Raw genomic sequence first — 13,060 nt, forward strand, 5'->3', positions numbered from 1 at the left:
AGCAGGCGTACCATGTTCTTTTCACCTGCCACTTCAAAACGTTCGCAACTCAACGAATCAGGCCGAAGGTTTAAAGATGATTATGTATTTGTTGTCATGCTTAACAAAATAAACCGAGAGCGAACTTTCACTCGCAATAATTTTGGTTTTTACAATGAAATACTGAAAGTGATTTTGCAATCTACAGCTACAAAACCTTCATACTTAGAAATGATAAGAGGTAATGTTGTCAATTTTATCTTATTCAGCGCCGCTTGAATCTCGTTCTCCACGGCATCACCAAGAAAATTAAACAGAAAACATTATTTTCAAAGATTTCTAAAAAAGTAAAAATAGAACAGCTAATAATAGAGAAACTTATTAAAAAATTTTCAAAATCTTCCCATCTTAAATCACTTTTAAAATCAATAAAGGAAATCCTCATGACAACTACAGCGTCATGATATAAATAAACGTGTCACCAGGTTCAAGGTCGAAGGGAAGGAACGCTCGCTTATTTGCTGCTTTGTTATCTGGAAGGTATTTCTCATACTTACCATTTTGTAATGCAAAAATCGAACACTGTCGTCACGGTAACCAACAGGAGAGTTTTGGTTTTACGGTTGCATTCCTTGATTTAGTTTATTATTTCTTATTCTTGTCATTGTTCATTTTTGGGATAAAAAAAAAGTATGTAATATAACGTGGCAAGCAGGATCGGATGAAAGCATTTACATAAAGTGCGAATTGTGCTCTGTTAATTTCATTATTAAACAGAGATGAACTAACACTTTGATAGCTCTGCATGGAGTACCACTAATCAGTTGTATGATGTCCCTTGAATGAGAGAGGATTTCTAAGCAGGACTACAGCTTAACAAGTTTCGGTCAAGATAGTTGCTCTCTATAACTATTTGGATGTTGTAATGTCATTTGAATATCTGGTATTTTTCCCCATGTGTTTTTAAGAATTGATTGCCGAAGCAGTAATTATAATTTTCAGAGTGGTATACGTGTTTCACCTGCTTCATTACTCAGAGAAGAAATGAAAACTCACTGTCTTATCAAGTTCGAGAAATTCTAATTGCCAGGTCATCGTGATAATGAGCAAATGGAGCTAAACAAAAGTATTACCATCTTTCAGCTATTAACATCGTAACAGTAATGCACGCTTCATGTCGGATGCCTCAGGACAAATACATAGAGTAAGTATAGCATACATGAAGGTTTTTCCTAGATACATAACTCCCGCCGATGGGAAGCGGGGAGAAAAAAGATTTCTACTCTTAGTTTCCGAAACTTAAGCTCATGCTGTGGTAGCTTAGCCATTACTGAAGGTTTATAATTATACAATTCATGGACATCTACTTGCTTTTTACTCGCTTTGGAGATCTGATCAATAATTGATGGCTATTGAGAACAAATGTAGCCTGAGTATATCTAAATATTGACCACCTGAGGTTGAAAGTTTTCTCAGAACATGTATTACAGGAGTATATGTACATACTTATCCCTTGAATTAATAGTTATTTTGCAGGTGAGACAGTCATGGGGCTCAAGAAAGCTCTCTTGGAAATTTAGTGTAAACCAAACAAAATCTGCAAAACGTAAAGCATGGCTTATGTCAAAGAAAGATGTTTGCAGGCTTGGGACTAAGCCATATAAGACATCTGATCTTCCCGTGAGAATTCATTAATACAACTCAAACTTAAAAAATGTTAAGACTGGTGAACGTAAGAAATGGATGGAGTAAATAGAGTGGAAGAGGGTTCGAAGTAATATTAAATTTTAGTTCGAGGTGATCGTTTATGGTCTATCCGAGTAATCATGAGTGAATATATAAAGCAGTTATTCTGACTACTGTGTTTATGCTCATACACTGGTTATAGCGGTAGTAGAAGAGACTGAGGAACGGAAAAGCATGCGTGGAAGTCGCCTTGAATTTCTTTAGCTTTCTCACGTCTCGTTCTTAGAGATTCATGGGTGTTTGCCCCGGCAACCCAGCCTTTCCTGATCATATCATCAAGGTTCACTCATTCCGTCGCATTCCACAACAACCTTGATAAACATTGTGTTATCTTTGATGTACTCTCCTTTCTCGATGTCTTCGTGTGCAGCAAATTTTCCAGAGCCGAAGCTAGGATTTTTGTTGGTCCTGGGCCTGCCAAGAAACGGCTCGTTTTCAGGACACACATTTGGTTTAACTGAAAACATAATGTGTTTCCGTTTGGAAAGGTCTTTGTTCTGATCCAATAGATAGAACGTGGTGCGGTAGTTGTATGGCCACTTTAACAGCGAATCGTATATTCCTATAAAATACAACAAATAAGAGCGAACACTTCTAAACAGCCTAGCCTGCCACGAGCCTCCTTTAGCTCAGTGGAAGAGGGTCCGAAGTACTAATAAAAAGGTCGTAGGTCGACTCCATTTGGGAGCACTCTGAGTTTTCTTTCTTCAAGTATTCCTATATCATTCCTTGAAAAATGTCTTCGTTTATTTAAGACGTCTTATAATTGTTATCGGAATGGAAAACGCGTACCATCCTTTGTCAACATGAACCTTTATCACTGGTGACTGACGAATATAACATATATTGCTCCTTTAGTTGTAAACTTTGTTAAGACGCGACCTCAGCCAATCTTGACCTATTTCAATAGCCTTTTCTGAAGATCGTTCTTGTTTGAGGCCCACGTATATCGTACGTTGCCAACTTACCTTGAACAACGCTAATAAACACAGATAAATGCGTTCCCTTCCCTCTGCCGTCTCCGTTCAAACAAGCGGAAGCCATTAGTCGGTATCCATTCCTACTCGTGTAGAACTCTGGACTAAATATCGTGTCCAACTCTCCGCTCTTTGCCGATTTTAACTTCCGGTGATAGTCGTCGATCCTCCAGATCAACTGGCTGTTAGTAATGCGTTCCAGGTCCACGATGCGCTTTTGCTGTTGGCTGATTGTGTCCATTTGTTCTTTAAGAAGGACTTTGGATTCCAGAAGTTCTCTTTTCTGGTCCATGACAACGCCATGGAGCATTCTTACGTGATTGATCAGCTCACTTTTGTGGTGTTTGGGTAGTTTTTCTCGGTTGCACTGCAAGAAATAAATACTTCGACCACTTAAAAAGAGCATGGTTCGATTTTTTTTAATGAACCTGCAGTTTTAGGATTGCACTTACTCTGTGAACGCAGCCAATGTCCTCGTATTCACAGGTCATTTTTGTCTTAGGACACTCCTCACCGATGTGATAATCTAGCTGCAACGTAAATTATCACATGAGCATAAGAACTTCATATTTAAAAAAGTAATGTTAGTTGTTTTCTGGGAAGACAACCTGTCTCTTTTTAAAACGTCACTGTCGATACCTTCAACCGAGAGAAAACAATTCTGATTTTTCTCGCTTCAACATGATTTATGTCCTCGTCCTTATTATGTTCATTCCAGTCTCCTTATTGTTTCCATCAAATTCTTATCGCAATTATTATCGTCTTCATTAACATCATCTTCGACGTTTTTGTTTTTATTGCGATTGTCGGTGATATTGCCGTCATCGTTTCCACCATTTTAACAACAACAGTGACAACTATATAAATCTTCGCCCTTGCATGTACCCCTCACCTGATCCCTTGTGATAACAAGTTTCTTTTCACATTTGTTGGGACACGGCATTGGAAGCTTCGGGCAATCCTCCATATGCATCTAAAACAGGTAATACATTCAAGAGAGCTTAGCATTGAGTCAAAAGGTGACGAGAGGGGAAGTCACTTCTCAAAACATTACTGTATGTGAGGAAAGTACTAAGTCATCAAAATAGTCTATCGGCTTTGTATATAGTTTTTCCTGGCGTTTTGTTGGATAAAAGAGACACAATGAATAGCAAAGAAAAAGAGTCAGATTTGCACTGCTTCATTTATCACTGTGGCACTTTGAAAGTATAATTCGAGTGCTCTATAGGGCATTTCTGTGGGAAAAAATCGAACTACAGTTACTGAAAGCACTTAAAACCCAAGTCAATATATGTAACTTAACCTGACGTGCAGATTTGAAAAACCGATGAAGTAGGAGATATCTCAATTTCCTCGACTCGGTTTACCTCTCAGTTTTCAAATAACCTGGATAATAAGCCAACCTTTCTTTCCTCCCTAAGATGTCTGTCATCACAGTAAGGACAGACAATTATCTTCTTTGGACAGTCTCTGTCTACATGCTTCTGGAAAAATCGTTTTTGAAATTTTGCTCCGCACTCGTACGAACACAACATTTCCACAAAATCGCACTCAGCAGCATGTTTCTACAAATACAAAAGAAAAAAGACTCGACGTTATTGAAACTCGCAGTGTATTATTTTAACAAAACCCTGATAGAGCGGCTTTTTTAAAAACAAATGCAAAGGTACGCGGAAATACTTTTGTATGCTTTATATTTAGTGAATTTACCTCAAGGGGAGAGTATCGTCGCTTCAACCTCTTGGTGACGAAAGAGCACACCAACCAGGAGCTCATTAATTAATGGGCTCCTGTACCAACTAAGTGTTTTGAGGGATTTCAAAATGGAATGGTATTTTTCTGATAATTCTTGTCAGATCCCTACAGAATGACTGGGTCAGGAGAGGATCTTAATTCTTTGTTATATCGGTTTTGACTGATCATTGTAAAATTAAATTTCCTCGAGATTAAGAATAGAAAATCATTCTTGGAAACCAAATAGTTCATATTACCTGAACAGTTTCAAACTCGCCTTCCCATTTGCAACCCCATTCGTGATTGTTGCATTTGACATCAAGCGCTAAAATTTCCTTATGGAACGCTTTGTCCACATACGACTAAAAAAAAGAGGAGAAAAATGTTGTTAGTGAAATTATATGCTTTTATGAAGTACTCTGTCAGAGGACGTCTAAGTTCTTTACTGCTCAGGACGATCGGTCCGGCTAAAATTGATCTTAGCCCGGAACATTGGAAACTTAAGATTTATATTACAATACAGTCGTAAAAAAGGTCTAATTTTCTAATTGCTCCTTTGAAAGCTCTTAATAGAAAAAAAAAGTAAGCAGAGTTTCCCATAAAAAGACCGGTTGACTCAAAATATGGATGTGGCATCCGTTTTCTCATGTTTTGTTACTTACCGCGTCCTTGTCAATCGGATGCATGCCGATTGGGCATCTTGGCTCGACTCTGTTAATAAGAAATTATTTCATGTGGGTGAAATTAACTTCCAAACTACATCCATGTAGTTTTGCGGATAAAAAATTTATCTCGTAATAAATCATAAGCTGTTAAGATATACGTTGACTAAGGTATTATTCTTTTCATGACCAAGCTAAAACCGTCCCTCAAGTGAAGAAAAAACAGAAATATTATGTTCCAATTTTATAATGATCTTATCAAACAGAACAGGAAACATTTCGATGGGTAGGGGAACCTTCGCTTCGTGATCATACAGTGAACAGGGAAACAAGATTTTATGAGCAGACCATTTGACATCTAGGCTGTGGCGGAGGAGGGCTGTTGCGTTTGGGTAAATGTGGAAAGAATATCCCGGAACAAATTCACTCATTCACAAGAACTTACTTCCCCTCAGTCTACCCCCCACCTGCTTTTCCCTTCTTCCAAACCCGATCGATTAAACCTAGAAGGCCGACGAGAGATGGGAAAAATGGCGGACTTGTCCTGGACTTGCTCTTCGACCGCCCGGTTTCAACTCCTCTGCAGGGTACGGAAGGGAGAGTTCAGGGTTTAGGGGAGTTTAGAGGGGTTGATCAGTTTCCAAGAAGCCAAAGGGTCCAGTCGTAATAATTGTAACGAATGTGAGTAACCTCACCTTATTATCGACGGGAAGCAATTCCCGCATACTCTGTGTCCACATTCTTTAAATTGCACAGGGTTTAGCAGCACATCTTTACAAACGGGACATTGGTATTTTTCATCCAATGGGAAAACAAATGTCACGTTAATCTTTTCTCTTGGCTGTTGCTGGCTCGGAGAGGATGGGCTTCCTTGACCGCTGGTTGGTCTAGGACTGATGAGACTAGGTAAGCTTCCGGAACCAATTAGTCCCTCCTGTGTTTATTGGAAATATCAAGTTCTGCTTAGCTTGGGAGTTTTTTAATGAGGCAAACCAAACATAACGGCGGACGGGGGGGCAAAGCAAAATGAAGCGAGCACAAAACACAAAAATAGAACCAACTACCAACTCAATCAAAAACAGTGACAACAACCTGAACAAAAATGACGCCAAATTAAAAAATTAAAAGGGAGAGCGTAAAAAATTATGGAAAAGAATAATAATGAAGTGCCACGAACAAACAAGCGTGGGTTCAAATTCCTTCTGTAATGGAAGTTTTGGCTCGTACTTTCTTTCCGATCCTTATTGTTAAGAAACAGGAATAATGATAACGATTCTGATAATAATAATAATCGTTATCATCATGACACTAATAACCATAATGATGAACAGTTCTAACAGCAATAGTGATAACAGCAACAACAACGAAAAACAATGATACAAGATTGTAATGAGACACTGCTATAATATGAAGCGAGGATAAGGTTTTGAGTTTCGCACATACTACAACAAACGTGATAATACTCACAACTAAGAGGAATTTCAGCGCGGACTAAAACAAAACGGTTCTTAACCATAAGCTTCATTTACTACTATGCATATTAAAAATTTATTAATTTTTTTCGGAGCTACTATTTGCCAACTTTTAATTTTATCATCGAATGTCCTCAGAAAATATTACAAGATCAGAAAAGTCGTGACACAAGAAGAAAAGAAAAGTATCGCAGAGGGAACAAATTAAGTACTCTAAGTAAAGTTATCCTTCCAAAATATTTTTTCAGTACCGCATTGAAGTGTTGACCTGACAACCAACAATTAAGAGGGAATATGTACTACGAAATCGGTTTTCGAAAAGAAAACTATACTGATTAGTTTAAAGCTCATTTTTTATCTGTGTTTTTACTAGGGAGCCCAACGGTACGTCTTTTAAGTAATTCTCGTCGTAAAGCAAAAAGTGGAAGTCAATTTTTTATGAGTGGCCGGTTAATTAAAGTGTATTGCATTCATTTAACGTTCTGATTTGAGCCCTTAAAAACAAATATTTTACCTTACCTCTTTTCCTTTTGCCACGGAGATGAATTCATTCAGTGACTTTTCACTTTTATTTTCCATTTTCAAAGTGATTCTAAACGGAAAAGAAACTCGTTTCCTCCCGAAAAGACAATTTAACCAGGTAACAAGTAACGTTGGTGTAAAGCGTACTCTAATTCGTTTCTTTTTCAACTACCAATTAGAATTAATCTATTTTTAACCATAGCACCTGCCGCCCGCAGAGTTTATCTCTCCACCAATCAGCTCTTTTGTTCAGTTATGAAATGTACTTTTCACAATTTTGTCGTTCACAGAGTCTTATTGAAGACGAGTCAATATTGACTTTTATATCCTTACCCTTAAGTTTATTAAGTGTTTAAGGACAGGCTACTGACAGACGGAACCAAAACTTTCAAGGCGCATTCATATCTCTTTTTGATTGCTTATTATAAAAGTGTCGAGAACGCCAATTTAGCCTCTACACCTTTCATCATGGTTTTCAACTTTAATTGAGCAAATTAGATTCAAAACAATAACAACGATGAACATTAAGACATGGAACTATCACAGAACGAAGTGCAAGCCGCCATGAACATGTACATGTGACCCAACCGCAGTTTGCACTTACACGTTGCACATTGATCGGTTGACGATGACGTGTTTTGTCATAGGAAAGGGAAGCAAAAGCATTCTGGCAACCTAATCTCCTTTAATTATTCACCTCGAATGTAAGAAACATGTTTGACACAAGCAATATATTTAAACAGTTGAGATAAACAGGTGCGAAGACCGCAAATGAACTCACTCGTCATTCTTTTGTCATTTTGTAACTTCCCAATGCGGATCTAAACTTGTTGGAAGAAAACAGGAACAGATTGGTTCCATAACAGAAAATACAAATGTAAAGGAGTTTTCTTTGACAACGCTCATGAAAATTACAATCATTTTAAACTGTACAGACCTGGGGAAATCTAAGATGACATTTACTAAACGAAAAGGAAAGAAAACTGATGGCGTCGATTGAACGCAAGAAATCCCACAACGATGCGAAATAATCATGATGTATACAGATCCAACAACTGATCTGCTCGAAGTGAAATAACCAAAGTTGGTAATAGACCCAACATACACTTTTAACAGAATGAATTTATTCACCAACTTTAATTTTGCACCCAAGCAATGTTTCGTCGATGTATCGTTTCAAACCTTTTACGCAAAACGTAACGCAGAGCCTAACGTGTAGAATTGTCGATCGGAAGCAACAAAACCGTTTGACTAGAGCACCTTGCCCTATTCAGTGATAAATAACACATAATAGCACGTACGTATGGTGAACGAGCTTTCTAGATCACTAGATACTACGTGGGTAAATAATCGATTGATTGATTGATTGATTGATTGATTAAAAAGCTAACACTTGACTACCACGGCAACAGCTAATCCGATTAGTTTTGGGAGATTTTAGTAGGATTAGAGGGGATTCTCATGGGACCATAGTTTTAAGAGCATTTGGGTCTCTACTCTCTCAAGCAAACTCTCTCTTTAGGTTCAATTCGTCACGAATTTCTTTCCTATGTTCATGGGGCTAAGTGTGATTGTTGAAAATGATTCTCGCATTTGTAGTAAGTGTCAGAGACGAGGACAGGAGGGATTCTTCCTATAGCACGCAAAACTGTTTAAGTTCGTTGTTGTTCGATATGGAAAAAGTCTTCATATGATTATTTGAGCCCATTTTGGTGGATTCCTGTCTGTCATGGTTCATTTTAAAACCATTCAAATGGTGTCCATTACGCCCCTGTGCTTTAACCAGATTTGTAAGCCTTTCTACTTCATTGGCCAGCGTTTCGATAACTTTTTTGCACCTCCTTCGTTCCTTGTTGATCGATGTATTAAGTTCTTCGATTTTCCTTTCTAGTTCTTCGTTCCTCTCGCGTTCACTATCGATCTGAAGATACAGTTCTCCGATTTTCATTTCGAGCTCACGTATCTCCCAATCGGATTCAGGCTCCCGATTCGTGTCCTTAGCTTCTACTTTGGTTTCCTTCGCAGTTAACTGCTGTTTTAACTGCAAAAGAGAAAGTTAAACATTCGTCAACGCTTTGTTGGTGTAGATCACTTTCATAGCCTTAACTATGCAAACAAAAAGAATCAATTCTTCTTCTCAACTGGGGGTGAGTCTTGCTAAAGTTATTAGAGCGGGCATGGTAAGCGTAGACCCCGTAAGGCTTACGAGCAACCTTAAGGTTTAATGTAAGTTAAATGTATTTTAAGTTTGTTAAGATTGTCATTAGAATACGGATTTACATTCTCCATCTCTAACCATCCTCGTTACTTTGTGGTATATAACTAACTCTCCAGCACTTGTTTGCTCAAGCAAACCATTACGTTCAGGTTTCACTCTATAGAAAAGCAGTTGTCTTCTCATAAGAAATAACCCAAACAATCGTGCAGTAACTCCTTCTCATAGACGTTGAAGTAGAGAGTTACTGCATCCTAAGTCTGGATGCAAGCCTACCTTCTTGTAACTCCTGCCAGTTTTCTCAAGGGACTTGTAGGTCTTGATGTATTTTGCGTGCTGCACCTGCGCCATTTCTATAGTTCTCATGGCAGCAACTGCGCACAGCTGACTGGCATTACTCTTAACCAAGTGATCAAACGAGGAGTCCTTACCAGACTCCCACTCATCAAAATGTTCTTCCCATAGTTCTTCTTCATAGACGTTATCTCGTCCCAGGGCTAAGACGGGGTCGTGCTGCTCTTTCCGGTTTAGCAGAGTTAATTTTTCATTGAGAATATCCTGATTTCGTTCGTCCTCCTGGTAAATAGAATGAAATGAGTAAAGAGATATCAATAAAAACCGCGAACAAGAAACTATAGTACACAGCCAACATTTTCCACATTAACCTGAGCAGACTCTAAAAAAGAAAGTTTCTGTTAAGAGATTTGACTCTCAGGCTGAAAATGTAATTATTAATTATTAGCAAATATTACTTGTAGATATATCAATTATGACTAAAAAATATTGTGAGGATTCACTCAAAATCGGATAAATAATACTAAAAAGTTCTTAAACCGCATAACTTTTATTATAGGACTAACGAGGAAAGTCTGAAAGCGGCGGCAGTTATGATGAAAGCAGAAAGAATCCTTGTCTGTGAAAAATCGGATTAACTTAAACCTCTTCATTAAATGAACGATTGCACTGAAAAGAAAACATAGACTGAATCGTACAGAATACCTCATAAATGATTCATGCTTCCAAGATCCATGACATTAAGAACCCGTGCTAACAACAATCCGAAATTCTAATTATGAAGAACAATTATTGAAGCAGATGTTATTATGATTACTATCATTGCTGTGCAGAACGCATCTTTTTCATAGGCAAACAAATGGTTTCCGTTGCATTGTGAAACGAACAAAAATATGTTGAATAACACGCTATTTATGTTTAAAACCACAGAGTTCCAGCACGTGATAAAAAATCTATTTTCTTCTATAGCCCCCACTGTTAAAATAACTCAAACCATCAGAACGTGATCTTTTGGTTTGATGAAGATAGAAAGTTCACTTGTCACGAACAATAGCGAAATGTCAGGATCATGCCGTCTCAGAAGTCCTTGGGGTAAGAAATATGTGATAAATTTGAACGGAACAGCGGGGCTCCAGCAGTGTCTTTAGAAATACGTTTGATGTCTGTCAAAAAAAAAAAATTTAGACCGGCAAATTAAGCCCACGTAGCTTCAGTGGAACAAATTTTGTGACACTATTTCGCTAGACCCTCAGGGTAAAAGCGAAATTGAAACAATATTACCGAAACTTTGTGGTTTTATCACTAGCTCCGTTGACGAATCAGGTCACTCAATATCGACTGAAAACTTTTAAGTCACAACGAAAGCGGTTAATTGAAAATCAGAGGGAAATCTGTATTCAAAAGCTAGAAGATCACGGCAAATTCCTAAATAGAAACTTGGAGATCTACGCAATTCCCATTGCAACATGCTGGCGATAGACTATAGTTCCCTGACCTTCCGATAAGAAGTCATTTCGTACACTCACGTTCTCGTAAAGAAGGAACAAAAACTATGCGCGAAATTTCCCACGCTTTCCATTATGAGAATTGATTGAATCGTAAGGGAGCTACAGCAATCGATGATTAACACAGCGTTTTTTTCTTCGAGTATGGAAACTAATTTTATAAAATTCTTATCAAAGAATCTCCGAACCTGATGACCACACAACGAAAGAAGAATATGATCGAATCCATTAAAGCAAATATACAAATGTAGACTCATTTATCAAATGACGGAAACGGAGTTTTGCCCAGCTTGCATGTGGCTTCCCGCGCAAGTGTTATTTACAAAAAAATACTCGGTCGAGTTGAGCCATACTCAAGAAAAACTTAAGAGAACGACGGGCTTTACTATCTACGATCACTGACTAGCTTATTATCAAACAAGATTTTAAAAGCGATACTTGATCGCGAAGGACGGATCGAAATTCGGTCGCCTCAACGAATAGTAAATTCAAGACGGAGGTTATAAATTAGTGATGAAAACAATACGCTTGTGTGATGTCGCAAAGTTAACGCAAATTCGCTCCTCAATGTAAAGCGACATGCAACATATTTTGCATCCAGCTCACTTACGTGACAGCAGGTTATGAAAGAATAGCGGAGGGACTTTGAAACTGCGCTCAGAAAATAGTCTCTAACGTCAAAATTCTAATATCCATATATCGAAAACATTCGTAGAATAGAACACTCGAAGATCTAATATTGAATGTTGAAGCTATTCCGTACCGAAAAGAAAACCATTTGAAAAGAACTCATTCAAACTCATACACGCGTATTTGCGTGTATATTTCAGCTACTTAACGATCAACACGACAAAAATAACATCAAAAGTGTACAATACGAACCAGCAACAATTCAATGATCTCCTCTTTGAGTTGAAGTTCTGCCTCTAAGAACAGCAACAATTTCATCATATTCTCGAACCTGCTCTGATCTCCGGTATTGTAGTATCCTTCACAAGGAGAAAAAGCCATGGCAGTAAGCGGCCGGTAGTTGGTACGCCGTTGACTTGGGAGATGAAACAAAGTATTGTGACAAAGTAAACCAAAATAAAAGCGAAAGTTCTCTAGCCCTCCGTCACATCTGTTGACGGTCAACTTTCTGCACTCTAATGACGTGCAAAATTCCCTTTTGTTACGCGGAACCCAAACTTAATTGTCATTCAATTGAACACAAACATTTGCTGTTACGTCAGACGGCAAAGGCAAACTGATATTTAGGGCCCAGTACAAGTCGGTTGTCCTTTACCTCTGAATTCCGGAACTTGAAGGCGATATAATTCTTCTAGCTACGTAATATCCTTAGACTCTTTTACTTTCCAAATTGCAATTTATGCTCTCGCCTCCAAGCAACTTGTTTTTGTGTGACAAAAGAATTTTTTTCTTCAATTATAACAGACAATGGAATCACAAGATTTAGCCATTCAGAGCTTTGTGGGTCGAGAATCGATATGTGCATGTCAAATTTTTGAACGACATCTCAAGAGCATGGATATAAAGCACAATATGTAATAATCTATCGGCAAGTTTTGGCCCGAATAGCCAAGATACGTTTTAAGATTGAACGTGATGATAAATAAGTCATATCATAAACTATGCGTGAGGCGAAAATTAGTTATTGAAAAGCGATAAGGACATAGCCATTGATAAGACCACAAAACCAAAGATAAAACTGTTCTTAATCCCTGGCAAATTTATAGGGTTTCTTGGAGACTAAGTGTCAACGAAGGAAAAAATGATACAACACGTGTAGGAGCTTTACATTTCATGGGTACCGAAAAAGCATTAGCGCATCAGAGAGAAGGAAAAATTCTCAGAGAACACTCGTGTTAAGGGTCTCAATACTTTTGCAAAGAAGCTGAAAATTCTCTTAAAATCATTATTTTTATTTGAAGGGGTTTGGAAGGTAGATTTCCCT

General features: G+C 38.0%; 2 protein-coding genes across 2 annotated transcripts; both read right to left on the reverse strand.

The window, feature by feature from the left end:
• Positions 1 to 2,000: 2,000 nt before the first annotated feature.
• Positions 2,001 to 7,366, reverse strand: LOC131792839 (TNF receptor-associated factor 4-like). Its single transcript, XM_059110248.2, has 9 exons — positions 7,090 to 7,366; positions 5,794 to 6,032; positions 5,099 to 5,147; positions 4,694 to 4,798; positions 4,106 to 4,267; positions 3,595 to 3,675; positions 3,155 to 3,232; positions 2,694 to 3,069; positions 2,001 to 2,287 (listed from the first exon to the last, which is right to left on the reverse strand). The coding sequence occupies exons 1-9, from the start codon at positions 7,147 to 7,149 to the stop codon at positions 2,001 to 2,003; spliced, it is 1,437 nt and encodes a 478-aa protein (XP_058966231.2). The 5' UTR covers positions 7,150 to 7,366.
• Positions 7,367 to 7,576: 210 nt separating this feature from the next.
• On the reverse strand, positions 7,577 to 12,458 carry LOC131792844 (CTTNBP2 N-terminal-like protein). Its single transcript, XM_059110253.2, has 3 exons — positions 11,989 to 12,458; positions 9,584 to 9,883; positions 7,577 to 9,133 (listed from the first exon to the last, which is right to left on the reverse strand). Exons 1-3 carry the CDS (start codon positions 12,115 to 12,117, stop codon positions 8,726 to 8,728), a joined length of 837 nt encoding a protein of 278 aa, XP_058966236.1. The 5' UTR covers positions 12,118 to 12,458; the 3' UTR covers positions 7,577 to 8,725.
• Between the last annotated feature and the right edge of the window lie 602 nt (positions 12,459 to 13,060).

This window comes from Pocillopora verrucosa, chromosome 2 (assembly GCF_036669915.1).
Source record: "Pocillopora verrucosa isolate sample1 chromosome 2, ASM3666991v2, whole genome shotgun sequence".
Taxonomy (NCBI): Eukaryota; Metazoa; Cnidaria; class Anthozoa; order Scleractinia; family Pocilloporidae; genus Pocillopora; species Pocillopora verrucosa.

Coding starts and splice junctions, on each gene's coding strand:
- LOC131792839 (XM_059110248.2), bottom strand. CDS start 7,149: ATGGAAAATAAAAGTGAAAAGTCACTGAATGAATTCATCTCCGTGGCA. Junction 5,148..5,793: donor TGCTTCCCGTCGATAATAAG/GTGAGGTTACTC, acceptor TCTTATTAACAG/AGTCGAGCCAAGATGCCCAA. Junction 3,070..3,154: donor ACATTGGCTGCGTTCACAGA/GTAAGTGCAATC, acceptor TATTTCTTGCAG/TGCAACCGAGAAAAACTACC.
- LOC131792844 (XM_059110253.2), bottom strand. CDS start 12,117: ATGGCTTTTTCTCCTTGTGAAGGATACTACAATACCGGAGATCAGAGC. Junction 9,884..11,988: donor AGATCATTGAATTGTTGCTG/GTTCGTATTGTA, acceptor TCTATTTACCAG/GAGGACGAACGAAATCAGGA. Junction 9,134..9,583: donor CTGGCAGGAGTTACAAGAAG/GTAGGCTTGCAT, acceptor TCTCTTTTGCAG/TTAAAACAGCAGTTAACTGC.